The sequence below is a fragment of the Zosterops lateralis genome (genome assembly GCF_965231275.1).
Source record: "Zosterops lateralis genome assembly, chromosome: 3".
Classification (NCBI taxonomy): domain Eukaryota; kingdom Metazoa; phylum Chordata; class Aves; order Passeriformes; family Zosteropidae; genus Zosterops; species Zosterops lateralis.
The window spans coordinates 394583-422482 of record NC_139764.1 but is presented as its reverse complement, the minus strand read 5'-3'; the positions used below and the strand labels follow the sequence as shown (position 1 = coordinate 422482).

The 27900-nt window shown below is 45.2% G+C and overlaps 1 protein-coding gene across 5 annotated transcripts in view; it reads left to right on the top strand.

Annotated features, from left to right (window-relative positions):
* The window catches only part of RALGAPA2 (Ral GTPase activating protein catalytic subunit alpha 2), a 99852-nt gene that overhangs the window by 37209 nt on the left and 34743 nt on the right, over positions 1-27900 (top strand). For 4 of the 5 annotated variants that reach the window (XM_083856668.1, XM_083856669.1, XM_083856667.1 and 1 more), the window contains 14 exons: positions 200-328; positions 1612-1740; positions 2416-2474; positions 2766-2874; positions 3226-3336; positions 3654-3722; positions 3890-4027; positions 4477-4663; positions 5392-6163; positions 6435-6506; positions 7399-7522; positions 8356-8511; positions 14877-15035; positions 19685-19812. In XM_083856668.1, the coding sequence (XP_083712794.1) occupies positions 200-328; positions 1612-1740; positions 2416-2474; positions 2766-2874; positions 3226-3336; positions 3654-3722; positions 3890-4027; positions 4477-4663; positions 5392-6163; positions 6435-6506; positions 7399-7522; positions 8356-8511; positions 14877-15035; positions 19685-19812 (2342 nt within the window). Of the gene's footprint in view, positions 1-199; positions 329-1611; positions 1741-2415; positions 2475-2765; positions 2875-3225; positions 3337-3653; positions 3723-3889; positions 4028-4476; positions 4664-5391; positions 6164-6434; positions 6507-7398; positions 7523-8355; positions 8512-14876; positions 15036-19684; positions 19882-27900 lie in introns of all 5 variants that reach the window. The other variant, XM_083856671.1, reaches the window with a different exon arrangement.

The window sequence follows — 27900 nt, the reverse complement described above, 5'->3', positions numbered from 1 at the left end:
AAATACCAAATGCACTTTGGCTACTCCATGCCTCTGAAGTGAGAGGAGGTGATTATGCGAAGGTCAGTTTGCACACAGAGCTCTGGGAATTTGCACCTCGATCAATGTGGGACTAGGGAACCTCAAAGTTAAGTCTTTTCCAACTCTCCCTTTTGCTTTTGGCCTTCCTGGCTTTTCTCACAGGTGCCTTCTCTTGCAGGACATCCTGAACATTGTTATAAAGCACTGCCCACCATGGTTCTTCTTCCTGGGGCTGCCAGGCTTCACAATGCTGATCGGGGACTTCCTTGGAGCAGCAGCACGTGTGCTGAGCACAGACATGCCGGAGGTGAGCGTGGCTGGCTTAGCACAGCCACGCTGACTGGGCTTTCAGGGTGAACACCGGGGCAGCTGGGGTGGGAAATCCTGGGATAAGTCAACACGCCGGTGCTGCAGAGGTGTTTGATCCAAAAGCTGAGGTGTGAGGAAAGCATGTCCTGAGTGACTCTCTGCGTGCCTGCAGAGCCCTCTGAGTGCCACTGCAGCGAGCAAACACCAAGAGAGAGTGGGGTGATGCAGCATCTCTGGCTAAATGTCAACACGAGCAGAAATGTGACTCTAAATGATTAGTTATTGAAGGATAAGTAAAACAGCAAATCAGCGAGGGGTTGCCAAAATAGAGGTAAAGGTCTGGCAGTCCTGGGAGAAACAGGAAAACTCTGTTGCATGTGGAACACCAGCTTAGGGGAGACATTTCTGTCTGTTCTGGCTCAGGGCTTTTGCTGCTGCCCTTGACATTTGTATGGCTGAGCAGGTGGCCCTGTGCAGGCCCACAGCCCTCTCCTGTTTCAGCTGGAATGGTGAGCCAGCCACACTTCTTCCATCGGCACTCAAAGAGCTTGGTCAGCCTCATCGTTGATCCAAAGCTTAATGCTAATAAGAAATAGGTGCTCAATTTTCTGTGGGAAAAACACAAACCAAAACACCCCCTTCCATTTCTCCTGCATTCATAAAACTGGTTATGTGCATTTTCAACATTACACAGTAGTTAACATGTTTATAGCTCATGGCATGGTGCTTTTGATGGCTTTATTGGAGTAGGGATCTCTCTACACATTGGTGTCACCTACACAGCGAGTGTGAGTGGGTTCTGCATCCACTCTCTGTGCCACAGGATTACCTCAGAGCAGCGCTGGATTAATGCTTCACCCCTTCACTCAGCTGTTCTTCAGGGGGTTCTGTACTTTCTGTTGGCATCAAATGGCTGATTGTCAGATTGGGTAATGAGGGGAAGTATTAAAGATGTAGAATGTGCTCAGGAGTGGGGCCAGGCACCAGTGGAAGAGCAGCTCAGCCTCACCAGGAGAACAGAGCAGCACAGCAGAGAAAGCACGAGCAGGAAGGCGTGTGTTTGGTACTGCTGGCACCCAGATCTTGCTGGAGTTGCAGAAGAAAAGGTCCTGGGATGTGTTCCCTGGGACAGCTGAATACTGCATTGTGAATCCAGCAGGCTGAGTATGGCAGTGCGCACTGGCCTCGGAGCTGGAGGCATCTTCACGTATGAAGGGTTTTCAGTGACTATTTTAGCACATATTTTTTAGTGACTATTTCTGCCTACTTGCTGTTTGCCAGGCTCCGCGCTCTGAAGCTCACACCATCCTTGGTGCTCTTGTGTGCTTCCCAAACACCTACCAAGGAATCCCACAATTGGGACCCATCTCAGAAGCCAGCGAGAGCAGCACAGGAACTGCAGATGTGAAGGTAAAGCCACATTCATTGTAATTCCTTAGATAACCTAACCTGGTCTCACTATGCAGTGACTTCATACCTGCCCAGATGGTTGAGCTCACACAAGCCTCTGTTGCTGTTGATAAACTTGAGGTACTGCAGTGATCCACTGCTCAAAATTAGGGATGACTGGGGAGGAATCCCTGAGTTCCTCTGGTGGCCTGAGCAGGCAGAACCAGAGAAGGTGCAGAAATCCCTTCACATGCTTGGCTCCTGTTTTTGGTTCCTCATCAGGCCTTGGAGAGTCACTGGAGGTGTCTTCTAAAATTAAGACAGTTTTGGCTTTTCTATACTAAACAATGCACTAAGTTTTTCATAACATGTTTTGGTTAGAACCTAAACACTACAGTTTGTATGGAGTGATCACCACTTGTTGTTTGTAACTGCCCCTTGACACTGTAGATGAATTGATTTCCTCTTTCTGCCTGTACATGACTTGCAAGTTGATTTGATTCGTCCTCAAGGGCCTGTATATTTGAGTTGTAATTGGTGTTTCTCCCTTGATAAAATACAATTGGCATGAGGTAAAGATGCTTTAGCAACAGACAGAAAATTAAAGCGATTTCACCTGTAACTATGTCAGAATGAAATACCTTTAAAGTAGATGTATGAAAAAGATGCTTATTCTAATTTATTTTGTTATTTTAGTATTGCCTCATAAATATTTTATTGAAGAATGCTACAGAGGAGCCAAGTGAAGCTGCAAGGTAAAATACAAGTTAAAAAAAATGGGAAAATATCATAGAATTGGTTAGGTTGGAAAAGATGTTTATTATGAAGTCCAACCATTTATGGCTTGGAAAAGTCTTTCTTGCTGCTTATCTTCTACTGCTGCCTTGTGGTTTGGTCCTATGAAGTTGGGCCTTACTCTGCACCATGAAGATACTGTCATGTTGGAGGGGAAAGAGAGCTCTCATCTTGGTGCACATTTTCCTTTTTTTTACCCCCTAAATATTCCTCTAAATCTCCTGACCAGCTCCCTTTTTCTTTTCACAAAGATGCATAGCTATCTGTGGCCTTGGCGTGTGGATCTGTGAGGAGCTCACTCAGTGCACGAGCCACCCCCACGTGAAGAAAGCCATCAATGTCATAGGTGTGACACTGAAGGTATTGCTGTGGCAGACTCTGATCAACGTGCTTTGGGAAGAAAAGGCTTTTCACTTTGTAAATAGTCACTGGTGATCTGAGGCACTGGCTGCTGCTGTGGCGTCCTGTGCAAGCATGCAGAATACTTGGAAAAATAGCCTGTGTGCCTGTAGACTCCTTCCCCAGCAAACTCACATAAGTGATCACATAGATGATGTCAAACCTGCTGGTTCCTATTGCTGACAATGTGATTTCACAACACTAAGCATTTTTATTGTTTGCAAAGATGCAAAGTGATGAAATGTAGAAAAATGGAATGCAGTGTATTGTATGTGGATGTTTTATTGACTTTTAATCACCTTTTCCTTCCAGTTTTCCAACAAGCTGGTAGCTCAGGTAGCCTGTGATGTCCTTCAGCTGCTGGTGTCTTACTGGCAAAAGCTTCAGGAGTACGAATCCTCCCTGTGCCGCAAAATTACTGAAGTAAGTCAGATTCTTTAAAATGTTTGTATGGAAATCGTATGCGAAGTTGTTTAATCCCTTCCTCAGGCTGCTGTGATTTTGTCAACTCCTGCTTTTTTTTATTGTTAGGGATATACTTGCCACGCTCCATGGACCAGTGTAGGTCCCTTGTTTGTAGTGACTTGTAAAACATTTTCTTTCACTTGGACGTTGACTGGCACAGGCAGTTGGATGCTCCTTGGAGAACTTAAACTGTTCCATGCCCTGCACAGTGAAGGTCTGTCTCTGCAGAGGAAAAAGCTGAGTGCCTTTCTGACACTTGGTTTGTTTGGCTGCAGGTCCTGGTGGCCACCATCATGTTTCTCCTGCCTGGTGCCGAATACTCCTCTGTGGAAGCAGATAAGAAGGTGTGTCGCTGAAAAGAGCTGTCTCCATTCTTTGTGCTATTTGAGGGGGGTTTTAAATGAGGTTGCTCTGAACCAGAGTTGGATTTTAAACTTTCTAACTCATACCCTAAAGTCTGGGTGAATTTAATAGAATGTACTTAAACACAGTGCTCCGTGTTCTTGTTCAGTTCATAGTTTCGCTGCTGCTTTGCTTGCTGGACTGGTGCATGGCACTGCCCTTGAAAATGCTGCTGGAGCCTGTGTCTGCTGGTGCTGTAGAGGATCAACATGCATCCAGAGCTCCTTTGCTGGATTATATTTACAGAGTGAGTATGGGGAAGGAAGGTGATTTATTCTGCCTGGCTGTTTAAAGATGCCTTTCACACACCCTGAAGGCACAGAAGCAGCTTTGCCAAGCACTAGAAAATAATGTCATCCAGGTGAGAAGTTACAAATGCAAAATGTTAAGAAGATAAGATTAGAGATGTAGAACAGACAGAGGATGGTGAAGACAAAGGTAAAATGCTTAAAACAATGAGCCAGGGAAAATAATCTTTGCAGAAATATTTGGATTATTTGAAGTGAGCTGTTAAAATACAAAACAAGCCCTGAAGCAACCTGTTAAAGAACAGAATCAGTGCAGATGGAGACTATTATTTTAAAAATGCTGAATTTGGACACGGACAGGTTGTGGAGTGTGTCAGAACTGGAGGCCCTGCTCACTGGGTGTGTTGGGGACTGTCTCAGGTTGGTGACTGGTTCTATGTCCCTGCAGGTCCTGCACTGCTGTGTCAATGGCTCCAGCACCTACATGCAGCAAAGCCACTATGTGCTGAGCCTGTCCGACCTCTCCTCCTCTGACTATGATCCCTTCCTGCCATTGGGGAATGTCAGGAGCTCCTTGGAGCCAGCCCAGCGCCTCTCCTCCACCGATCTGGGCAACCTGCTCACTGTGGCTGAAGGTAAGGCATGCCCACAGTGTGAGCTGGGCCAGCGTGTGTGAGCAGCAGTGGGAAATACTGTTCCAGGTTCCATCTCTGCCTTGGAAATGTGCTTCTCCTTCCTGCACGTAGCAATTGTTCCTTCAAAGTTGGGCACGGCTTTCTATAGATGAATTCCAGTTGCTTTTGTGATAGGATGTCTGCATTAATTCCTTAAAACAAATTTATGTTTAGAAGATGTAAAGGGAAAGAGAAACACTGTAAACCAAAGAGAAATAGTTTTACACTGAATATAAAAAACCCTAGAAATTAGGATGTTTCTGCCTATTAGAGGAGTAACATTCCCATGGAAGAAGTGGAGGCCGAGCAGTAGCTCAAGAGCCCAGTCACTTTATGAAATAACTGATGGATGTACCTGTCCTGAGGGGACCATCTGAGCATCCAGGAAGTCTCTCCCTACCTGCCAGGGATGGAGTAGCATTGCTTTGCAGTGACATCTCTGGTTTGCCTTGGCTTTTCTGCTCTGTCACCCTCCTGCTCTGATGGCAGTGGGGATGTAGTGAAGTAAAATAAAACTGCAGGACAGGTAGGATTTCTTGGAAAGCTGTTGGAAATCTGTCCTTGAACTGGAAGTATCAGCAGGTCACATTGGGCAAGCTGCTGCAACATGGCAGAAATCTGCAGGTGCTCCTTCTGTATTGCCTCTTGCTGCTCTTGCTGATCCATTGTGTTCTCCTTGATGGTTTCAGAGAAGAGGAGGAGGAATTTGGAACTGATTCCTCTCACTGCGCGGATGGTCATGACTCACCTGGTGAATCACCTGAGCCACTACCCGCTCAGTGGGGGCCCTGCCATTCTCCACAGCCTCTTGAGCGAGAACCATGACAATTCTTACGTGGAGTCCTCTGAGCTGTGCTCGGAAGTGTTCCGTAGCCCCAACCTGCAGCTGTTTGTGTTCAATGACAGCACTCTCATCTCTTACCTCCAAATCCCTGCCGAGAAGAAGGCGAGCGCTGAGCCAGCAGCGGCGCCCTCGGACGTGCGGGTGATCGTCAGGGATATCTCAGGGAAGTACTCCTGGGATGGCCGGATCCTGTATGGGCCTCTGGAGGGCTGCCTGCCACACTGCAGCATGGCCGGCGCCTTCGCCGCCTCCAGCGATCCGCAGCAGCATGTCTTTTTCCAGAACGATGTCTCCCAGGTGGAGGAGGGAGAGGATGCCCTCGATCAGCTGCTGGAGAGGATTGGGAGCAGCAGTCCCGAGTGCCTCTTGCACCCGCAGCGCAAGCTGAATGAGCCGGCGCCGCCGCCCTGTGGGATGAGTGCTGAGCAGGAACGTGCCATTACTGAGGCCCTGCTGCGACAGAGCGCCCAGGAAAGGGAGTTCATGCTGAAATGCAGCTTGGACTGTAGCATGAGGGTGGCCCACCAGGAGCCACCACCTCCTGCTGAACCCCAAGCCTCCTTTTATTTCTGTCGGCTGCTGCTGAACGACTTGGGAATGAACTCCTGGGATAGAAGGTAGGAAGAGAGGATCCAGAACATGCTTAGGGTGCTCTTCTCACTTTTTACCCCCAAACGCAGACACACTTAAGAAAGTGAGGATCATATAGCTGGGGGTAAGAGCAGAGTTTTGAACATCAGTGATTGTTTGAAATAGACATCAATAGATTGCGTATTACAATAATTCTAAGAAATCATATCATGTTTATTCTCTTAGTTACTTGGATGATGAAATACTGTGTCTGTGCTGTTTTACATTTGCCTTCAAACCTTTTTTATTTATTTTTAGAAAAAGCTTTCATCTGCTGAAGAAAAATTCAAAGTTGCTGCGAGAACTGAAAAATCTGGATTCCCGTCAATGGTAGGTAGTGTGTACTGAACACACCATTGATAAGGTTTGTGTTTCCCAAGGAAGAATGAGTCACGAGAACCAAAACTTCATTCCTGTTGAATCCAAATATTGGTATGAAAATTGCACTGTTTGTTTCTCCAGAGTTCTGTAGCCTGAATGGAGAAGCCACCTGTGCTGGCACATTCTGTGTACAGAGAATTCCAAATCAGTGGCAAATAATAAGACAGAGTTTTTTTAAGCTTGCTTTAGCTGAGAGGGGAGGGAATCAAATTGATTGTGACTTGGGTTCAGCTGACAGTTTTCTACAGGGTGATCCCTGTGTCAGGAGCAGTACTTTGAGGGATGATCTACCCAGAAGTGCTCCCCAGCCAGGAAGTGGCAGAATGGAGTTCTGAATGTTATGTTTTGTTTTTTGTTACTTGACATAGAGCTGTTTGAAAAACATCTGCAACATTTCTGAGAGTTCTGAGTTTCTTCTGTCCCAACAATTTCCCCATCAAATGTGCTTTGCATGTTTTCAGAGAAGCCAGTTGTCCCTATCAGCCTTGTAAAACTCTGCCCAAGGTCTGAAAGTTAATAATATTTCTCTGCCTTGTATGTCATCACCCTGTAATTAAAATTCTGTAGGTCAAGTTATGCTCCCATTAACACCTGTGCTACCTCACTGTCTGTGCAGTGCTGCACAGATCTGAGTCATTAACCCTGTAATTGGGATTTGGTCTCCAGTTCTCTGGCTAATGCACAGGAGGACCAGGCTTGACTCTGCTCTAGAACTGGGGTATCTCTGAAGTAAGGTTGTGGGGAGGAAATCTGAAAGTGAGTGATGTATTTGTGTGCATCAGAAAAATGATTTTGAGCTGAAGCTTATTTTACTTTGATCTCTTTTTCCATCCCGTGGCAGTCGTGAGACTCACAAGATTGCTGTGTTCTACATCGCCGAGGGACAGGAGGACAAGTGTTCCATCCTGGCCAATGCCAGGGGAAGCCAGGCCTATGAAGATTTTGTGGCTGGGCTGGGCTGGGAGGTAACAGCCGTAATTTAGACAAGCTACCTGGTTTGTGGTGGCACTGGGCAGTTTTTAATTCACACACACACATACACACACACACACACAAAAAAAAAAATTGCTGCACACTGATGCAGAGCTTTTAGCTCTTGCCGTGGTCATAGCACACACTCAGCACAGGTGTTCTTTATGACACGTGTGAGTTTAATTTGCTTTGTCAAAATGGTGTGTTGTAATCTAAATGCCATGAACATTTTGGTGTTTGGGAAATCCAGAGTAGCTGCATGTCACATTTAAGGATCTAAGTGCCACAGGGAGATGAAGAATCCCCAGGCTGGTGCTGTTGGGAAAACAAACAAGCCTTTGGACTCAGCCTTGACTTCAGTTTCAGTTTCTTCTGAACAAACTTCTGGAATAATTTCTTCTAAGGTTTTTTCTTGGTGTACAAATATTCAGTTTCTTCTGCAGTTTTTCTGGCTCTTTTTCTCTCTGCCTTTTGTGATGTTCCTGGCAGTGGGAGCAGTGAGGCCCACAGAGCCCTTAGCCAGCACAATGTATGGCAGAATGCTGTTGTTTCCTCGCTACTGTTTGCTGGAGGAAGATTAAATAGCTGGATAGACAATGACTCAGGACTTAGTTCTGAGAGATTTACTTTTAGTAAACATCACATACAGGCATGGGAAAGACAAATCTAATTGAAAGATTGCAGAGCTGTAGGGGAAGACTTATTTTTCACTGGGATGGACATGGAAACCTAGGGTGGTGATTTCATTAATCTTGATAAAGAGGCAAATCCTGCTGATGCATGAGTGTTTTCAGAGGGCTGCTGTTTGTGCCTTTGGCTCTCTCAGGTCGACCTGTCCACACATGGTGGGTTCATGGGTGGCCTGCAGCGCAATGGCAGCACAGGGCAGACCGCGCCCTACTTTGCCACCTCCACCGTGGAGATCATCTTCCATGTGTCCACCAGGATGCCCTCCGACTCAGACGACTCACTGACCAAAAAGGTAAAGACTTTCCAGTGTGTTTAACACCACTGTAGTCACCAAGTGATCCCATGAAAGTCTGAACTGAAAGCAGCCTTTGCTGAGTGTCCCTGGCAGGCTGTCCCTGCAGTGCCACGTGGTGCTCTGCAGCTGGGTTAGCTGAATTAAATGGCATCTAAATTCTGGGTTCTGAAACACAATTAACATTTCCATGGTAGCCTCAAATACCACCGTGAGTAATAATATTAGCAATAATTTCATTTGTACATTGTTGTCTGCCTGCCAAAACTGCTGTAGGTTAGTAGAACAAAGCAACCAAATGCAGCATCATAAAACCTTCCAGACAGCTCATCCTGTGTGGAACTGCAAAGTGAAAGGGGGCTGACAGGCTCAGGAACCCAAGCAGCCAGCTCAGAGTTCAAGCCAGTAGCCCATTAGGCACAACTCTGACAAGCAGCCTCTGCTTCAGCCATCCAGAACCCAGCCCAAAATTCTGTTGGTATTGGTAGTTAATCGTTTCTTTCCTAACAAGGAGTGATTTCAGATTATGCTGTTTGCCAGCTGTTGGTTAGACTCAAAGAATATTTTTGGGGCATTTTTAATTAGGATTGGCAACTTGTCCTGCAGAGGTTGTTAGCATGCATCAGTAATGCTGCAGCAGGCATCCAGTGCACCATGGGCTACTGCTCTGCTCTGAGCATTGTCTGTAACTCTGTCACTGGGTGACTGTGTTTGGTGTCCAGTTGGTTTCAGAGTGATATGTGCTTTTTGAAATATAAAGGTGGAATCTCTGATTACTTGTTCTGAAAAATTGCCCAGTGTTTCGTACTAAAGTCAGATCTTGTCTTTTTTATTGTGATAGCTGTCATAAGAAAAAAAAAAAGTGAGCAAAATGGCATGTTTCTCTTTCTAGATCTAACTTGCTACCTTCATGGGTACAGGGCTACAGAAAAAAGTGCTCTGTGCTTCAGGATGGAGCAGTGGTCTGTAGGACAGGGCTGTGTCCCTGTAGGACAGTCTCTGTGTCCATACCGGGGTAGGACTGTCTATATTTTTATTGTTCGTGACCAGTATTTGTCCAGCGGCTAGACCAAAACTCCAGTGATGAATGATCTACAGTTTTCCTAGGCAACATATTCCATGTCCCTATGCTCCACTTCCTGTACTATGAAAAAAATCTCTGGTAATGCTTACTTTGCTTCAATTTAAGCCCATGGATTCTTAGCCTATTTCATATGGATGTGAAGGGCAGATTATTTTGCAGCACATTTATGCATGTGTGCAAACTGCTGCCATGTCTTTCCCAGACTTATTTTTTCCTACACAAACTATGGCCATTTATTTAGTCTAACCTTCCCTTATAAGTCCTGAGTTTTGTGGAAGCCTGGCAAAGACGCTGCGATATTGTCTGATTGTTGAGTAATTCATCACCTGGGAGAGGAGAGCACAATGTGGCAGAACTACCACAAGGGGAAAAATGGGATTTAGCTGCAAACGGTCCACTTACTCTCCTAATTCTCATCTATGTTAGGGGTTATCACAGACACTGAGGGTCTAGTTATTCTATTTGTCTTTCCTGTGTTTGCTGTAAGAGAATTCCTTCTCTGTGAGAAACAAAAACCAAAAGCATTTAGTAGCTGTCAGTCTTCAAGTTTTGTAGTGCCAGGAAACCAGGCCAGCTCCAGCACATGATGTCTGCAGAAAATAACTGCAAAGGAATTGCTCTGGGATCTTTTCAAACAACCTGAGATCTGGTCTAGGAATGGAACCCTGCTGGGATAGAACTGGGAAATTCCAGTGAAGGACAAATCTCTGAGCAAGCTCATGGACGCGAGAAGCTGCAAGCAGTGGCTTGGACCAGGTGACTTCCAGAAGGCTTTTTAGTGTATACTCATCCATGGTTCCACACACAACAGTTTCATTCAGTTTGCTTACAACAGAGCTGTGACAAACATGCAATTCTGTGCAGATCAGTATGGACTGTTGACAAATTTTACAGAACTGCAGCTCTGAGTGGAGAAAAGGTGTATTTCAGAAGCACTGCACTTTCTGGAAGGTAGACAACTCTCTGGGCTTAGGTCCTTACCTCACGTTGTTGAGGCAGAATGTCCAGGTTAAAAAGATTATTTCTTGATTATTACTTCTTCCCACCAATGCTTTTGTTTTATGGGAGTGTGGGAGAGAAATATGGAAGCCTGTGGCATTCATTCATTTCCTGCTTCTGCAACTGAACTGTACCTGGTGATACAGGACAGTGGTCCTAGGAGGAGAAAACATCATCAGGATCCAGTGGGGGCCACAGCTTCTTTTTTCTCGCCCTCCCTCTGGGATCTAAGGTTCCTCGTAATCTCTGAAATCATTGTGATTGCTTGGGGTTTCTTCTCTGCTTATTTTGCCTCAGACCAAGAGAAGCTTCATCCCTGTCAGCATGCTCCCAGCTGAACAGAAGGACTGACTACCTGCTGGCTTGGGGAGCTGCAGCAAGGCCATAAATTCTGGGGCTGGGGAATTCAGCAGATGCAGTAATTTTACTTAAATATGTTGTTTGGGTTCTTTCTTTTTACTGAACACAAGGATAAATTAAATTTTAGTATGAATTCCACAGAATAAGTGCATTTCCACTGGGGATGAACTTGGCCCCTTGTTTTTGTGCAGTAGAGCTGTCATTTGCAGTCTCTATTTTTTAATTTGAGGTATATGCTGATATTATATTGCTATAAATATAATAGCAATATTATAAAACCCCTCTCCAAATAAGTCTTGGCTGTGACAAAGTTTTTCCAGTGGAGTAAACAAAATTCAGCTGATCTCTTTTGCTGCTGTAAGGTTCAGCATCATTGGTTCCAAACTTTATCTGCCTGTCTTGTGGCAGAGAGTGAAAATCAATCCCAGGAATGGCCCCCTACCATCCCTGTCTTTTTCTGCTCAAATTGGGCTTAATGGTTTAAAGATGTGCTGCCAAAGTTCTCAGTGATTTATTCCATCTTCTCCATTGTCAGAGCAGAATTTTTCAATTCAGAAATCTGGTTGCAACCTCATACTGAACTCTTGCTCCTTTGCTGCAGAAATTTGTTAGCTGGGGCTAGATTAGATTTTTAGCAGCTAATCTGACTGCTGTAGGGGTTTGCAGAGTGGGGACAGAGCTGTGCTATTGGATTTGTCCAATTCATTTGACTCCAGGACTATAATTGCACTTATGTCTTACAAGGCTTTTATGGCCTCGGGCTGGTGAGCAGCAGAAAAACAAATTGGCAGTGATACAGTGAGAGTGAAAGGGAATGAAAGGCACACATTATCAGTCTCCAGGCAGCCCTGCTCTGGCAGGAAGTTTCTTGGTTAATTTACAAATAAAACTTAGATTTTTTAGGATGGGCGCACAGTCAGCCAAACAATGGAGATGTCAGGCCCCACTGTTACTTAGCAAAAGTAGCAGCCATGTCTTCCCAAAAGTAGGAATTCTTCAGTCAAACAGACGACTCCTCTCTGGAGCCAGCTGGCTGTGTAATGCAATTAGCAGAGAAAGGAGGTCATGCCGGAGGTGTGCACTGTGACCAGTGTCAGCGCTGCCTACTGGCCCGGGCACCCGCAGGGCTCGGAACTGGAGCTGCGCATCCGGGGCTGCGGAGCTGGGGGGACATGGGGGCTGACCCGGGCGTGGGGCCGGGGCTGTGTCTCAGCACCCCGTTAGCCAAACCAAGGCCAATTCCTGGGCCTGGCGAAAATTCCTGCGTGCCGGGGAGGACATGCTGCCATTGCCGCAGCTGCCTTCCCTCGGCAATGTCAGAGCCATCAATAGAGCCATTGCTCCAGACCGGTGTTGGAGTTTGCTTTTAAACCAGTCTGATTTCATGGGCTGCTTTGCGATTTTTTTTAATGTAGTTTTTTTTTTCTTTATTCCCCCCACCCTTAAACTGGGTGGAGAGCACAGCCTGGAGCTCTGGCTCCACATGCATCGGCCATGGGGCTCTGGACATTTCAGCACAACTTGCTGAAGTCCTTCAGGGCACTGAGTCTGCCCCACAGCTGCTGTTTTGAATAAACAACGCAGGAAAAAAAGCTGCTGGCTTATTGTCACTGATGAGATTATTGTAACAGCTTTTTGTCAATGGAGTTCTCTCTCAATAACAAATATTCTTGATTAATGTCTATTTTTAGTTTGTAACATTATACCTTGTAATTGTGGGGCTTAAAGATGTGCGGCTTCAAAACGGGCAGTAATTCAAGTTCTAAAACAAGTCCCTGGTACATGCTGGGGATTGTGGCAGACTCAAGAGCATGGCAGGTGTTGGTTCAGCTAAGTTCCCTTCTTCACTCAATTTTGTTCTGAAAGGTGCAATATCAGTACAAAGTGTTTGATTATTATCACAACAGTTCCTTGGGATTTTCAAAAGGGTCCCTCAAGCAGTATTTGGACATACTTTGATGACTGTTTTTATAGCAGTATGTGCTATTTGTCACCCCAGAAGCCATAGGAGGCATGGCAGTACAGAGCCTTTTTTCTTCAGAAGAGCTGACATCTGCAACTTGGCAACAGCACTGCCTTGTGGAATTCCATGTCCACATTTATCTGTTTGGCTTCCTGCAGCAGAGGTTGTTGGGTGCGACCATTGTGGGCTCTCTGTGCTGGGAAGCCAGTGTCAGAGCTTGGGCTCAACCTGGCAAACTTGGACACTTTCAAATCCCTGGCAGGCGTTCCCTGGGCTGAGCTGGGCCCGTCCTGGAGCAGGACAGCCTGACAGGTGCCCTCAGCATCTGGGACCTGCTGTGCACAAAGTCTGCTCACCAGATGGATTTTAGGGGTGTGTAAGGCTAAACTTAACATCTCCCTTCTAATAATTTTGGAGATTTGGCTGCACCTGGTCGTGGAGATGACATCAGGGTTTTGTCCTGTGTGTAAATTCCTGCTGCCTTTGGTGTGTGTCAGTTCATGGCACTACCAATGTGATTGTTTTCTTGTGTGTTGCTTTGTTTTTACTGAGCTTCTGCACAGATATCAAGGTGGCCACAAGAATAGCAATTTCTACTTGCTTTGTACATGTAAGAAGGTCTAGTAACAGTATTGTTAATGTTCACATGTTTTTGCAAGACAAAAATGGTTCATGTTTTCTTCAAACAGAGCTAAAATTACCTTTTATTCATGAGTGTAAATAAAACACAATTATTATCTTCTGTTTAATTTAAAATAAGCTGAGAATCTCAGTCATTCTGGGAACTGAACTTTACTTCATTCTGCTGGAACATGAATTGTAGGCCAGGTTCACAGTTGTAACTTTTTTTGATTTTTCACAATGTGTTGGTTTTGCCACGCTTCTCTCATGACTGAGGGGTGCAGTTTGCCACCAATATGTTGGAGTGAAAGTTTTTCCTTCTAAATGCACTGCCTGTTCTGAATAGGGAAGTTTCATCAGCACAGTGTGGGCTGATCCAAAGCATGTTGGGGTTAGTTGTTATTTACCAGTGAAAATCGCCACCTTCTTTTCTCTTTTTTCTCTCTCCCACACAGAGTGAAGTAGCAGAGCTTCATTTTGGCTTCTTTGTTCAGTCTATTGTGCACATTGTTCCAGGGGTAGCGCCAATTTGGAGGGTGGGGGGTGTCTTTTAAGCTTTAAGTGGGACTTAAATTCTCTTTATGCTTGGAGCTGGCACTCTGTGTGTGGATTACATTTTAACTTTAAAGCTTACAGTTGAAACCATTGTGTGAGGCTTGTACGTGATTGCCAAATAGTTTTTGCCATCTGTTAGATCACCTCCAGCTCCTCCAGCAGCAGAGCAAACACACACACAGAGGCTCTTGGATGTTTTCTGTGTATGGCATGTTTAAAGTTCATCCATATTTTATGCTGCTCTGCTCGAAATGAAAAGGTGTGACTCCCACAGTATCTCCCATTCTTCTGTACTTTGCACTGCACAGATATTTTGCTGACGTTTCAGGCAGGAGCCCCCTCCAGACATAGTCAGTGAGGATTGTGGATAATAAATTCAGTTATAGTGGGTCATGACAGGCAGTTTCTTGACTTTGAGTCAATGCACCTCATATTTCTGTGACAGCTGCCTTATTTTAGCTGGAATACGATGCTACATTTGTTAATGCTTTGTTCCAGTATTTCAGATTTCCATCTTAAATCACTGTAGGTAATGTACATTTACATATCATGCTAATGGCTAGTTTGATAATGACTTAATTAGGCCATCAGACAACAATGAGTTCTAAATGAAGCAAATTATTGAGCTGATGCTTTCATGAGCAACTGGAGAAAAACAATATTTTAACTTTTCTGTAATGAAATATTCCTGCTATCGAGCATTGTAATTCAATTTGTGAGCCATGACCCCTCATGCAGCGTGGTTATCACTTGGATTAATAAAGAGCCTATTTGCTGTTACAGCTCCGTCACTTGGGCAATGATGAGGTTCACATTGTGTGGTCTGAGCACACCCGCAACTACCGCAGGGGCATCATTCCCACTGACTTCGGGGATGTCCTCATCGTTATCTACCCCATGAAGAACCACATGTTCTTCATTGAGATCATGAAGAAACCTGAGGTATGTTCTGGGTGTTCCACTGGCTCTGTTGTGCTGTGCAAGTGAGCAGTAATTCTGTTACTTTAAGCAAGGCTCAGTGGTTTAGAGTTTGGGGTTTGTTTTTTTCCCCAGTGAGTGTGAGATCAGTGTGTCCATTTCAGATGGGAGATAAGCTGAGCAATGCGCTAACTTTAAAACCGGAGTTACTTGTGCAGATCGGAGTGACTGCTCATTCATTTTATAGCCATACTTAGCGTTAAGTGAAACATTTCAGAATTTTCAACCCATAGCAGTTACTGGACAAAGAACAGTGTTTAAACCATTGTTAATTTCCTCTGAGGCAGTGAAAGCAAGCCACTCATCATTTGAGTTCCTTATATGGTGTTGGGTCACTGCTGTACACACAGCACCTAGCAGAACCTCACACATCTGTCGGACTGTCACTGTCACCTGACTGGGTGGGATGATGGACATCCTGTCATCAAATTATAGGAGGTTATATTATAAATTATAGGAGGTTCACACTTGAGACATTTTTTGGAAAAAAAAAGCATTTTTTTGCAAAATGTCAAAGGTGTGTATATGTACATCCATGCATGTGTGAAAAAGCTGCTTCAGTAAATGCTCGTCTGGTACATTATGGATGCAAAAATATGCATAAAATATATTTTGTGAAAATAATCAGTGTCATAAATATTTTTTGCCTGATACAAGGGACAATATTTGTCCAAAGGAGTAGCCAGCTGTGGTAAATGCCTCCATCATATCCCATATTGACAAACTGTGGACACTGTTTTTTGAGTTGTCAGTGGTGGAGCTGTTAGATATTGACAACCAGTGTTTTGTCAGTAGACACTTCAAACTTGAACGTTTTCTAATAGTGGGTGGTTTTTTTTAATAGTGGGTGGTTGTGGGTTGGTTTTTTTTGTTTGTTTGTTTGTTTTTGTTTGTTTGTTTGGTTGGTTTTTTTAATGCTTGCTGTTGATAATATGCTGTGCAATTTAGTTTTTGAGCATTTAGCTTTTAATGTTCCTTTAGGGAAATGAGAATTTAGCATTAGGAACATGCTTGAGACTTCTCTGAAGCGATGGAGAAAAGCTGTGTCATCTTACCTATTAGTCAAAACCACCCAATGGGCAGCCAGAATAAGAGCTAAGTAGAAATTTAGTGTTATCCCTACATTTAAAGTACAGACCATTACAATGTAATAAAATTAATCCAGACGTTTCCAGGGCAAGTGTAGCTGACCTTTTGTTCACCAGCTACTGACCCCAGGGTGAGTGAACGAGCCTTGCAGAGAGAAATGTCTGTTGTTTGGCTTCAGTCCCTGGCATTTAAATTGCATTCCCTAATCAAATGAAAAGGCTGTCCTCTCTATCAGGTTACAGAATCCATGGCAACATTTGGCCTTTTATATCCATAATGTTAGCCTTTTTGTTTGCAGCCAAGTAGAGACACCTGGAGCAATGTTAACATTAACCGCTTCAGCATTAATAGCTTCATTATAGAAGAATTTCTGATCAGATAGCTGTTACTTTTGTTATGTTGCTTCAGCTTGTATTGTTTTCATTTTTGATCTCCCTGCTTGGCAACCAGGCAATGATTTGCAAATTTTTTTTGTCTTGATTAATTAAGCAATGTAATTATCAGGAACCATGCTGCAGTCTTTGCCCGACAAAGCTTGGGAGGGAAGACAATAGTAAGTCTGTTAGTGTGAATGCATTCCACGCGTCACAGATGCACGAGGATATTGGGAACAATGAGAGGAAAAGCTGCCTGCGAGAGGGGACAAAGCATGCCAGGCAGGCTGCGCACTGCGCATACCGCCAGGGACATGCTGCGGGTTCCCTGGGACACAGATGCCTCGTTAGATTGCAGCTCGTCATCAGAGATTAATTCTCAGCCATTTGGTACAATAATTTACCCATTCCCCACTCTTTTAACTAGTGGTGCTCACTGTAGAGGGGAAGTCTTTGTGCTTGGAAGGTTTATTTAACCTTGCCTACTTTTACTGCGGGCAGCAGAAATAATGATTTTGCTGTTGGAAATTGGAACAAAGCAGGTGTTTGCAGTGGGCTGAATGTTAATTTTTGCTTCATGGATAACTTCCGGTGACATTTGGAGTACTCACAGAAAGGGATCTTTCCCTCTATTTATTTTAATTGATTCCTGTCAAAGCAGGCTGTTGTTTGTGATGGCCACCAAAGCCTATTTTTCCTGGGCTGGGTGTTGGGTGCTGGGTATGGAGCGGAGCGGGGAGCGCACCCTGCGTGTTCAGCTGGCCTCCCCCCGACCCTCGTTTGGGCAGAATCCCCGTGCACATGGAAGGTGATGAGAAGCAGCTCTGCTGACTTTAATGACCCTTGGCAAGGCCACTGGATGTGCTCGGGAATGAATGATTCCAAGCTCTGTGTGTGCGTGGTCTGGCTGTGCAGCGCTTGGATCACAGCAGGCTGCAGAGCCCTCGACTCTGCTGCTGCTCTCCCTGGGTATGATACATGCACCCTGTCCATAGGTTGCATCTATAAATTCTGTAGTGCAGTGATGAGAAAGTCTGCCCTGCTCCCCAGCTCCTAGTGGGTGTGAAACCAGGAATGCAAGTGCTGTAAGCAAAACCTACTTGTCCAAAGAGCCTGGCAGGGAATTTCCCTGCCCCAGTAGCATCTGCTGATCTGACTTTACATATCTGGTATTTGTGTGGTGGTATCACTTTAATACTAGCCTGTACTTAACCTTTTTATCTGTACTTTTACATTCTTTTCTCTGGCTGTCAGTGCTTCTAGATGGTGCATGGGCTAAAAGATTTCACTTAAAAATGTTACTACCTAAAGAGGCAAAGCTTGATGTACCATAACATTATCATTTTGGTGGCATAGATTTTCCTCTGTCCCCTTCCCTTCCAACTGCTTGGATAGTAGTGCATGCAGTAAATAAAAATTTTGAAAAGAAGGCAAAACCACTATTGAAACATTTTACACTTCTGGTTTTTTGAGGGGTAATTATTTTAAGTAAAGGAATGACAAGAATAAGTGTGCAGAGACAGCTGTCATTTGCAGATGTTACATTAAAGCCAAATTTCTTCTGTAATTCATTGCCACTTCTAATTAGAGGAATTCCCTAGATGCAGGGGATTTATATTATTCCCTTTGTCCATTTATTGAATGACTGTCACAGTCACCCACAAGCAGTTGGAGAAGAGTAATAGAGGGTATTTATTTATGTGATAAGCCTCTGTACAGATGGAAAAAATCCATAGCTTAAATATTGATAATTGCTTCTGGCTTCTGTCTAGGGCTTTAGTTGGGGGATTGTTTTTTTCACTTTGAGTCTGTGAGAGGGAAATGAGTTTGAGTACTTGTAAGTACTGAAAGTTATGTATTTAAACATCAAAATTTTCTGCTTTTGGCAGGCTCAGGTTTGTTTTGTGTCTGCAATTCTGGACACGGTTTACTTTTAGAAAGCATTTCTTGTGTGGTCTTTATCTGCAGAGCCTTAGGTCAGCAAATGATGTCACACAAGAGTTTCCTGTGGAGATGGACCTTGAAGGAGCAGCATTTGGGCACCTTGACCTGCTGGGCTGGGCCTGTTTGTGCCCATGTTCTGCCCCTGAGAGAGCCCCTGCTCTGCCATCTCCTCTGCCTTCCACACACCTCCTTATCTTGGACCAGCTTGTAGACCTGGTTCCATGCCTGAGGTGTTTTGGTTTTCTGAAAATCTTTTCCCAGGGAGGGACTTTTTCCCTTTTCCTAGGAGGGACTTCTTCTTGATGACCCTCTGGTCTGACCAATGTGATTGAAGAGTTTTGCCTTTGTTTCACCAATCAAATTGGTCTGTGTGTCACAAGAGGACACAAAAAGAACTACACTCACCCATCAGGATGTTAGATGAGAAAAAAGGGAAGTTTATTTGGGGATCTCAACTTATATAGTCTTTTGAATTTGGTCAAGGATTAGGGGATGAGAGGAACACCTCTCTGACACCAGTGGCCAACTCAGAAGTCCATCAGTTTGTCCTTCCCCTGGAAAGGAATGCATGTTTACAAAATACTAGTCTTTGTTTTTGTTACAATGTGTGAGAACTCTCCAGTCCAGAATGAAAACATCAGAAGGCTGAAAAATCAGAGCGACAGTCTGTGTAAAATAGTATAAAAGGGAGACACATCTCAAAAATAAAGGAGTCATTTTCAGCCTTCTGAATCTTTGAGTCTGTGTCGTTGTGTTGTAAAACAGCGTCACCAGCTCAACTGTTTTTTCTCTTCTATGAAGTCCATGGAAGGAGTTGGTAGAGGATTATCTGAAGTAAATATGTCTTTGCAAAACATCCTGCCAGTGTTGGAGTCAGCCAGTGAATCAGGGTCTCCTGTTGGGATCCCAGATGGAAAACAGCTCTTAATAGCCACTGCCAAAGGCATATTGATTGCAAATTCATAGATGGCCTCAGTTTCTATGTGTATCAAGCTTGTGCTTAGCCAGCAGAATGTTCTGAGATGTGTTTGTCTGTGTAGTGTGCTGAGGGCAGTCATGGGGGATTTAAACGCCAGCTTAGGGGATGAATGTCACACTGCAAATCTCAGTATGGGAAGCAATGTGGACACACTATTTCATGGTAAAATGCTGTACCAATCTCCTGCTGTGGTTCTGAAGCCTGCTTTTCTGTTTTGGGGTGCCCAGGTGCCGTTTTTTGGTCCCCTCTTTGATGGTGCCATTGTGACTGCGAAGCTGCTACCGAGCCTGGTCTGTGCCACGTGCATCAACGCCAGCAGAGCCGTCAAGTCCCTCATCCCACTCTACCAGAGCTTGTATCCTTTCTCCATGGGGCAAGGCTCCCCTTGGTAGGGTTCTCACTTGGAGCATCGTCCTGCAGAGAGGTAGGCTGGGATGAAAATCCTTCCTATTTGATTTCATTGGCAAAGGTCAGAGCTTTCTTCGTGTCCAGCTTGATGTTCTCAGTGGTTCACAGCCAGCTGCCACCCGGTGTTTCCGAAGTGGAATGGTAATGTCACAGGAATCTCTAACCAGCAGCTTCCATTTCACTGCTGATGGGCTTCGGCTTAGCACTGGTGCTTTGATCTGTGAGAAATGGTAACTCCCAGCTTTCTTTCACACTGATAGAAGTTGTGGACTGCGTCTGTCAGGCTGGTAGCCAGAGCTCAGCCGTGCTCTTATCCTATCCAATTAACTTTACTTGGACTCATTACATTAATAAGGCAGATAGAATTTATCCTCAGATATGGATGTTTCAGGTCCCAAATTCCAGCTTCATTCCAGCCACATGTGTGTTCGGACATTTTTAGAACCTGTTTTCCACCACTGGCTGGAAAGTAGCTGGAGGATGTGTCTCTGGGACAGGATTCATGACACAGTCTGTAGTTCTTGAGGTGCTACGCAGACCCACAGTGTTAGCACTGGTCTGCACCCATGCTGGGGTCTTCTCAAAATGCCACCATACATTTCATAGCTTGTTTTGCTAATCACATCACTTACCTCAAGACAAACATTCATTGCACTTTGCTTTCTCTGGGGAGTGTTTGATTTGAGTATTTTTCTTTTCACATGACTTCGAGAAAGAGTTTGTGAAATGTTTTGATCTTTGAAAGAACATTGAGGATTAGTTTGATATGTACATTTTTAAAACACGGAATATCGTCCAAGTACTCATTAGGGTTTTTTTAAAGGCTACATTTTATCCAGTACACAAAAGTCATCAGAAATTAAAAGTAGCATTGCAGTTCAGTAGATTTGTGTTAATGATTAATTGTTTATTCGTTGTAAAGCAAATGGGGGTGGTTGTGCAAACTGTGGCAATGCCTGACAGGTGGTCAAGGCTTGTCGTATTTTCTTCTCTTTCTTGAGAGAAATCTAACAAATTCCTGAAACTGTGCTGTGCAGAATTTAGCTTAATCTGTCTGTTTCTCAGTGTTTAATACTAAAGCAACAGTATAGTAAAAAGGACATAAATAGCAGCAGTTATAAGAACAAAAGCTGTCCCAGCCTCTCACTCCCAGCCGGAGTCTTCCTGTGTTTTGGTGTTGAGCATTTTGTGCGTAAGCAGCACTCACCAGCTGGCTGTGCTCCTGCTGTCCAGTGGGGTCTCCCTGAGCATCCCTGTGCATCCCTGAGGTGACAGAGCTGCACAGATACCGTAGCACAGGGTACTGCTCTGCACAGCTCTGAGGCAGCATCTGTCCCCACATTCTTTTCCTTCTTTTTTTGCATCTGCTTTTGCACCAATGCTGTCTGTAGTGAATCAGCTGGTACTTGTCTGTCTGATAAATGAAAGTGGATTGAGAAACTCCTGAAATGAGACAAAGGGGATGTGGTGGGCAGATCCCTTTGGGATGATACTGGAGCAGGAGAGAAAGCTATCTGTAATTCATTCTGTGGATAATGCATACTCTGAGGTACACTAAAACCAGCAGTTGGAATGTGAGTGTGTAGATGTGTGAAGGTGATTTTGGGCCTGTCCAATGCAGCTTCCAAAGGGTGAGTGATTCAGGTTCAGCGTTTGCTGTGTCAGCTGCCGCAAGCAGGACAGGAGGCAAGTAGACCCAGCAGTGCAAACAGTAAATGAAAGTGCCTTTATCAGACTGGAGATGGAAATAACTCCAAAAATGTCAGTAAGAGGGAGAAATAGAAAGCAATGTTGCTGGCAAAGTAATAGATGATGTTTGGCACACACCAGTCATAACTGTAGTTGGGATGAGGGCTGCAGGCCAGAGTGAGACAGAGCTGAGGAGGATCTGCAGCTTCTCTTTGGCACATGGGTCACGGTAAAAGGCAACATCTCTGCTAAGGGTCAGTAGCTGAAGATTTGGATGCCAGTGTCGTTACAGACGAATCAAATGCTTTGTCTGGTGTCGGTGGTTCAATAGGGGTAAGGTGCTGTGTCCATGGTGCCCGTGCTGGAGCAGTGGCAGGGTGTGAAGTACCTGCAGGGACTCATCCCTGTTCTGCCCTGTGTGATGCTGGGGAACTGCGGCAGCATCTTGCCAGCAGTGACAGCTGAAGTCACTTGTTGGAAAGTCTGTAAACTCTGGCTACAGCTGCACTTGTCAGGGGCTATAAGGGAAGCGTAATCAGCCACAGAGATTAATTTGCATCTCAATTAGGAAAGAGTCAGGAGGAAGCTGTAGGGTCTGTTGCTGGAAGGTTGTGGAAGAAATCTCATGAGGCACAAAAGGCTCCCGACTTGGTGCTCCAGCGAGCGGAGGACAATATCTGAGTCCGGTTTCCATGGGGACCGGGGCCGCAGAGCTGCGGGAGCATCTTGCTGCCCGCAGCCACTTGGTCATGATGACACAAATTCCACTGCCATGCCCAAATACGGATTTCTGTTGGAAATCTCTGAAAATGAAGAAGGTAGCTACAGCACACCACATCAGACCTTTTTAATCTCTTTTTTTACATTTATGTAACACTATTGGTTTTAAGGAATTCATTAGGATAAGAGATTAAATAAAAAAACAATTAACTATATTTTAACTTTAGTTTAGAGCCATTCTGACTAGAGGTTCTTTGTATCCATCAAAGGTGATATGATGGCACTCCACAGGAGTCAGACCAGGGTGGTGCAAGCACAGCTCAGTTGTCTTTGGAACAGTGCTGTCTATGCTGCTGCTGCAGTGCTCCCATGGGCAGGGATGACTGTACATTAGTTTATGTTCCAAATTCCAATTTTATTCCTCCTTGGTGCCATGGAGCACTGAGACTGAGCGGCTGTAGCCCCTGCTAATTGGGACTCTTGCCATCCTTGAGTAACTGCTGAGCATGAGGCAATGTGGTCCAGCAGCCTCTCCAGGCTGCTTTTTCAGGCAGTACTTGACTTTAAATGTGACTGGGACTCACAGAAATCATAAGTAATAAGATAACTTAAATTTTACAAGAACATGAAATAATATTTAAGCTTAACACAATTGTTATATTTGAAGGAATATATTTATGCAGGTATTGAGCACATCCAAGCCTCCTTTGTATGTGCTGGGGAAAGGAAGGAACTTGCAAACTAATTATTACATGCCATAACTAAGCAACCTGTTCTGGTTCCAGCAATGCTGAATTTTTTCAAAAACTGTTGGGAGTGGAGCTGTAAAAGTGCATCTCTGAATGCTTGTCTAGCTTGTGTGAAACAAGCTGCATGCTGGGAAGAATTTCTTGCATGATGCGGAGTGCCATGGCACTAAGCTGCAGCAGACCTCCCCTCTGGGAGCTGCTCTTGTCTCAGAATAAATATTGGGGGGAAACCAGGGTTTGGACTAAAGTATTTATTACAGGTCTGATTAGCAGCTGCTGTCTAATCTGACGGTTCATAAGCTCAGGTGCTAGTCAACCTTCAGACATAAAAATGTAGCTAGTTTGGCAGGTGTCAGGCACTTTGGTGTGCCTATAATTTAATCCTGGTCTCCAAAAAAAGACTTAGAGATTTGGAGATAGTGATGTCTGAGCAAAAATCTCCTCTTAGAATCCCGAGAGAAATGCAATTCTCACTTCCTGGGTTATCTTTCCAAATGGAGCTGTTTCTTTTCTCCTTGGATTGAATGGCTTAATTTAAAAATTGTTTAAGTGTTATTTCTAGTATCTTACCATTTAAGGTTTTTTGTCCTCCACCATTGCAAATATTTCTTGTACTTTCAGTCCTGACTGGGATGCTAACTGAATTTAGAGAAAAGTAGAAAAGATCCCGATATGTCTGAAATGTTACCTCAGCTTTGAGGAGCTCTTTGTAATCTGCCTTGGGGAGAGTGGAACATGGCCCATGTGCCAGCACCAGTGGGCTTCCTTTCTTCCCTGTGTTTTTCAGTGATTTCTGGTAGTCTTTAAATTACGTTCTTAGCAGTTCAAGCTACTACATCTACTTCCTGTGAATGAGTAAATAGGGAACTAGTTCTTGTTGGGGTTTATTAACACACTGATTATAAAATTATGTCTATGCACAATCTCGCTTTTGGAATGTTTGTTTGTACTTATGGGCAGCAGAGGGGTTTGATCTTATTCTGCCTATAGACTCCTGCACTCCACTTTGCTGTGACAGTGGGGTGCTGGAGGTGTCTGTACATCGGAACAAGCACAAACGAGCATGGTGAGGATGAGAACTCTTTATGTAATATCTGAGCACTGGATGTCACCGTTTTCCAGCTTGCAGTTTGCACTCCTTTTTGTGGGCCAGAGGAAAACATTGCCCTTATGCTGGAGAAGTAATCTGATACATGAGTAACTCTCACTGTTTTCTCCACTGTAATGGCAGTGGTGTGCCTGCTGACCTGTGCCAGCCAGGGGTAAAGCTAAAACTCCATCTAAACGCATAACAAAAAAGACATCCATAGCTTTAATTCATTACATCTCATCCAGATACTGATGTACTAATATATCCTAGATGTGTTAATATCTGGAACCAAGAAGATTAAGCAAAGAACATCAACTTCAAATTCTGAATTAAATACCTTTCTTGGTTTAAGCCAATTTCTGATTAACCTAATAGAGACGGCCTGATCTGCTTACCTGCTTTATCTCTGAAAGAAAGGTATTTGCTATGATGGACTTAATTGTGTGAATGGCTGTCAGATGTTCTGGAGGCTCATGTGGTGTCAAACACGTTTTGCATCCCCCTCGGTGTGTGTCTTGTGGCACTGGCATTTGGAGCTCTGCTGTGGGTACGAGGCAGTGTTTGATCATGCCGGCGAAATGAGATGGAAAGCCTGTTATTCCTTTTAGAGAGGGTTCACAGTTTGTCCCCTTTATTTCATCCTAAGAAGTGGTGCCCTCCAGCTATACCAATGCTGATAAAAATGGCAATGAAATTCTAAAGCATGTGTGACAGTTTATGTCACCTGATGGTGTCCTGCCAGGCGGCCGGCCCTGGATGGCACGAGTGCCTGTCAGTGGCCAGTGTATGTGGGGGGCAGCAGTCCTGCTCGCTGCCCTTGGCCAAGGGTGTCCAGACCCAAGGGGGGCTGTGGATGGGCTGGGGCTGCATGGGCAGGCACTGGCAGCTCTGCCCTTCATCCCACGTGGCCTCTGCCACAGCCGATTGATGGCCAAGCTGTCTGTCTCCTCTGCCTTCCCTCCTCACAGCCAGAACCTTCTCCAGGCAGCGATCGATGCCTCTAATCTGCTCTGGCCTGTAATAAGTCATGCGAGGCAAAGCTTTTAGGTGGCATTACATGGGATTGTGGAGGCAGCTCCTCAGCTCTCATTCATAGAGCTCTTCATGGACTCACAGAGAATCCACTGCATCCCACTGGTGCATATCTAAAGAGTATAAAATGCTTCTGCAGGTCTAAACTCCACATGCTGCTGCTCTGTGCTGACACAATAGAATCACATTTCCCTATTTTCTATTTCAAGTCCGTGCCTGAACCTGCAGGTGGGCGAGCCTTGTTAGACACCCAGGTTGTACCCGCATTGCTGGGGTGGCAGGGAGTAGCCAGGCAGGCTGCACGGGAACAGTGCAGTTTATTTTGTCACTATAACATGAGACACCACTATCCTGCCCCATGGCTGGGAGCTGCCAAGTTTGCTGAGGGTTGTTGAGAAAATCCCAGGCTGATTCTAAAACAGAATTTTAAACTGCTGATCTCAGGGCAGCATCTATAGTGCTAAATAAACCCCAGCAATAGTACAGGCTCTTTGCTGGCTGATAAAATGGAGGGTTTCAAAAACAAACCTGGAGTTAAGTGGCATTGAGAATATAATGTGTTTTTAAATGAAATGTGAGTTCATTGTGTGATATGTGTCAGGAAAAAAAACCCAACAAAACAAACTCAACCTTGATTTTCTAAGTGATGTGCGTACTGGTTGCAAACAAGGATCCTGAAACACACAGCCACGCCTCATTAAGCCCTGCCAGAGACTCGGAAGTTCTGATCTTGCTGGAAACAGTGGTTTGGGTGGTGTAGTCGTGGCCTGCCCAAGGCACTCACTTCCCGGGAGCCCGGGACGAGGGATGCCTTGTAGGCAGCTTGCGGGTGCACACAGTGCGGTACGGGGCTTTGTTTATGAGCAGTAAACATTCCTGTCAGGGGAAGGTGCGGGGTACGAAGAGGTGCAAACACCTGTCCCGCGGTGCTTAATGTTTTCTTCTGGGTTACACAAAGAGCCTCCAGATTGTGTTTCATGAGAGGCGCTCACTCATTCTTTGGTTCTTTGCCAGAAACAAAATTGGTATATTCGGGTTACTAACAAGTACTTCATCCCATCTTGTGGTGGTTCTTGCCGGTTTGCAAAGGCTTCACATTCTGTGTCTTTTCAAAGTAATTTTTGATGATTTTGCTGCTTCCCCCCGTTAACTTTTAAGAGATGCACGTAGCTAAAGCTCCGCTGTGTCTTTCGGAAACTTTTCTGTGAATTGCCGCTCGCACTTGGGGCTTCCTGGGGTTGTTTTTGTTTGGGTTTTGTCACAAACGGGTCGGTGAACAGCAAAGCGGGTAGGGTTTCCGCGGCTGAGCGGTTGGCGGGTTGGCGGTGCCACTCGTAGAGCGGGCGACGGGGCGTGGGCCGAGCCCTCGCACGGCTCTCGCGGGCCCCGGGGTCGCTCCCCCGGGAGCGGGGCTTTGTGCGGCCCGGCCGCCTCATTAACATGCGGGCCGGGCGAGCGGGGCTCTGCTGGCTTACCAGCTGTTCCTGCTGCTCCCGACAATGTCCGGCGGGCCGGGCTAGCCGCGCTGCGCGGCCGCTGCCGCGCTCCGACAGCCTTTCCGCTGGGGATGCCCACGTGGCACTGCAGCGCCGGCCGGCCTCGCATGGCATATGGTGTCTGGATTCATACAAGATGCAAAACTATTCTGCCGCTAATGCACAATGACTCATAGCATTGCTAATTTTTTCCAACAAAAGCCCACTTCCACACCCACACTTTTAACCCCTCAGGCTAGAAAGCCTCTTCTTTAGTTTCAAAGCCATGGAAATGTAAGGATATGGGTTCTGGATCAATATGTGAAACCCTATATTTATTTAAAGCATATGCACGCTCTAATGCTTATTTTAAATTTCATCAAAAGCAGGTTTGCAAATCGCCACTCTATCATGTGGCAGGTTTTTTGTTCCAAAGTGGATTCCTTGTCAAATGCTGGGATTTTTAAATTTTTCAGTAGTTAACGTATTAAAAAATAATTGGAAGTTGCCACCATAGATAATAAAAAGTTATTTTCATTTAAGAGGAGGGAATCCAAGCATTGTAGCCAGTGGATTTACAAGGATTAAGTATTCCAGCGTGAGTTCCCAAGCCGCTTGGTGTAAGCAGCTTGTAATATTTGGGGATCTTTGCTATTTACTGGCTCTTCAGGGACAATAATAATGTACTTTCCAACTAGAGGGAGCTGCTGGTATCCCTGATGCTGATTCTTAACCTTCCAGTCTGATTCCTTTGTGCAGAACGTACAGCAATCGTTCTGATGTTTAAATAAAATCAAGTTAAATTACCCCAAATCATTTAGATGAAAAGGATGCGTCTCAGTTCTTGCAGTGTAATCATCAAATTAAACTGCAAAATTCGGGGAAAACTGAAGCAGATCCTGGTTGCTTTCTGTGGAATTATATAGGTCATGAAAAGGCTGGTTAGGAGGGAGTGAGGAGCCGGGCCTCACGCAGAGTGTTCCCAGACAAAAAGCGTGCGGGAGGCAGGAGTGCGGGGCAGCAGCGGGAAGCACTCGTTCCTGCTCCCCTCGGCGCAACAAAGGAAGGAACAAAGGGACCCGTGGCCAGGCACCGGGGTGGCCAAGCTCCCCCAGAGCCACTTGTCACGGGGTCCCCTGCAGGCAGTGCTGCAGCAGGTGAAGGCTCCTGCCAGCATGGATTTAGGAAGAATCTTTCCTAGGAGGTGGTTGGAGGGCTCCTGGGGGCTGATGACGCCACGGCAGCCTGCAGTGGGTTTGGATGGGATGCACTGTGTCCTC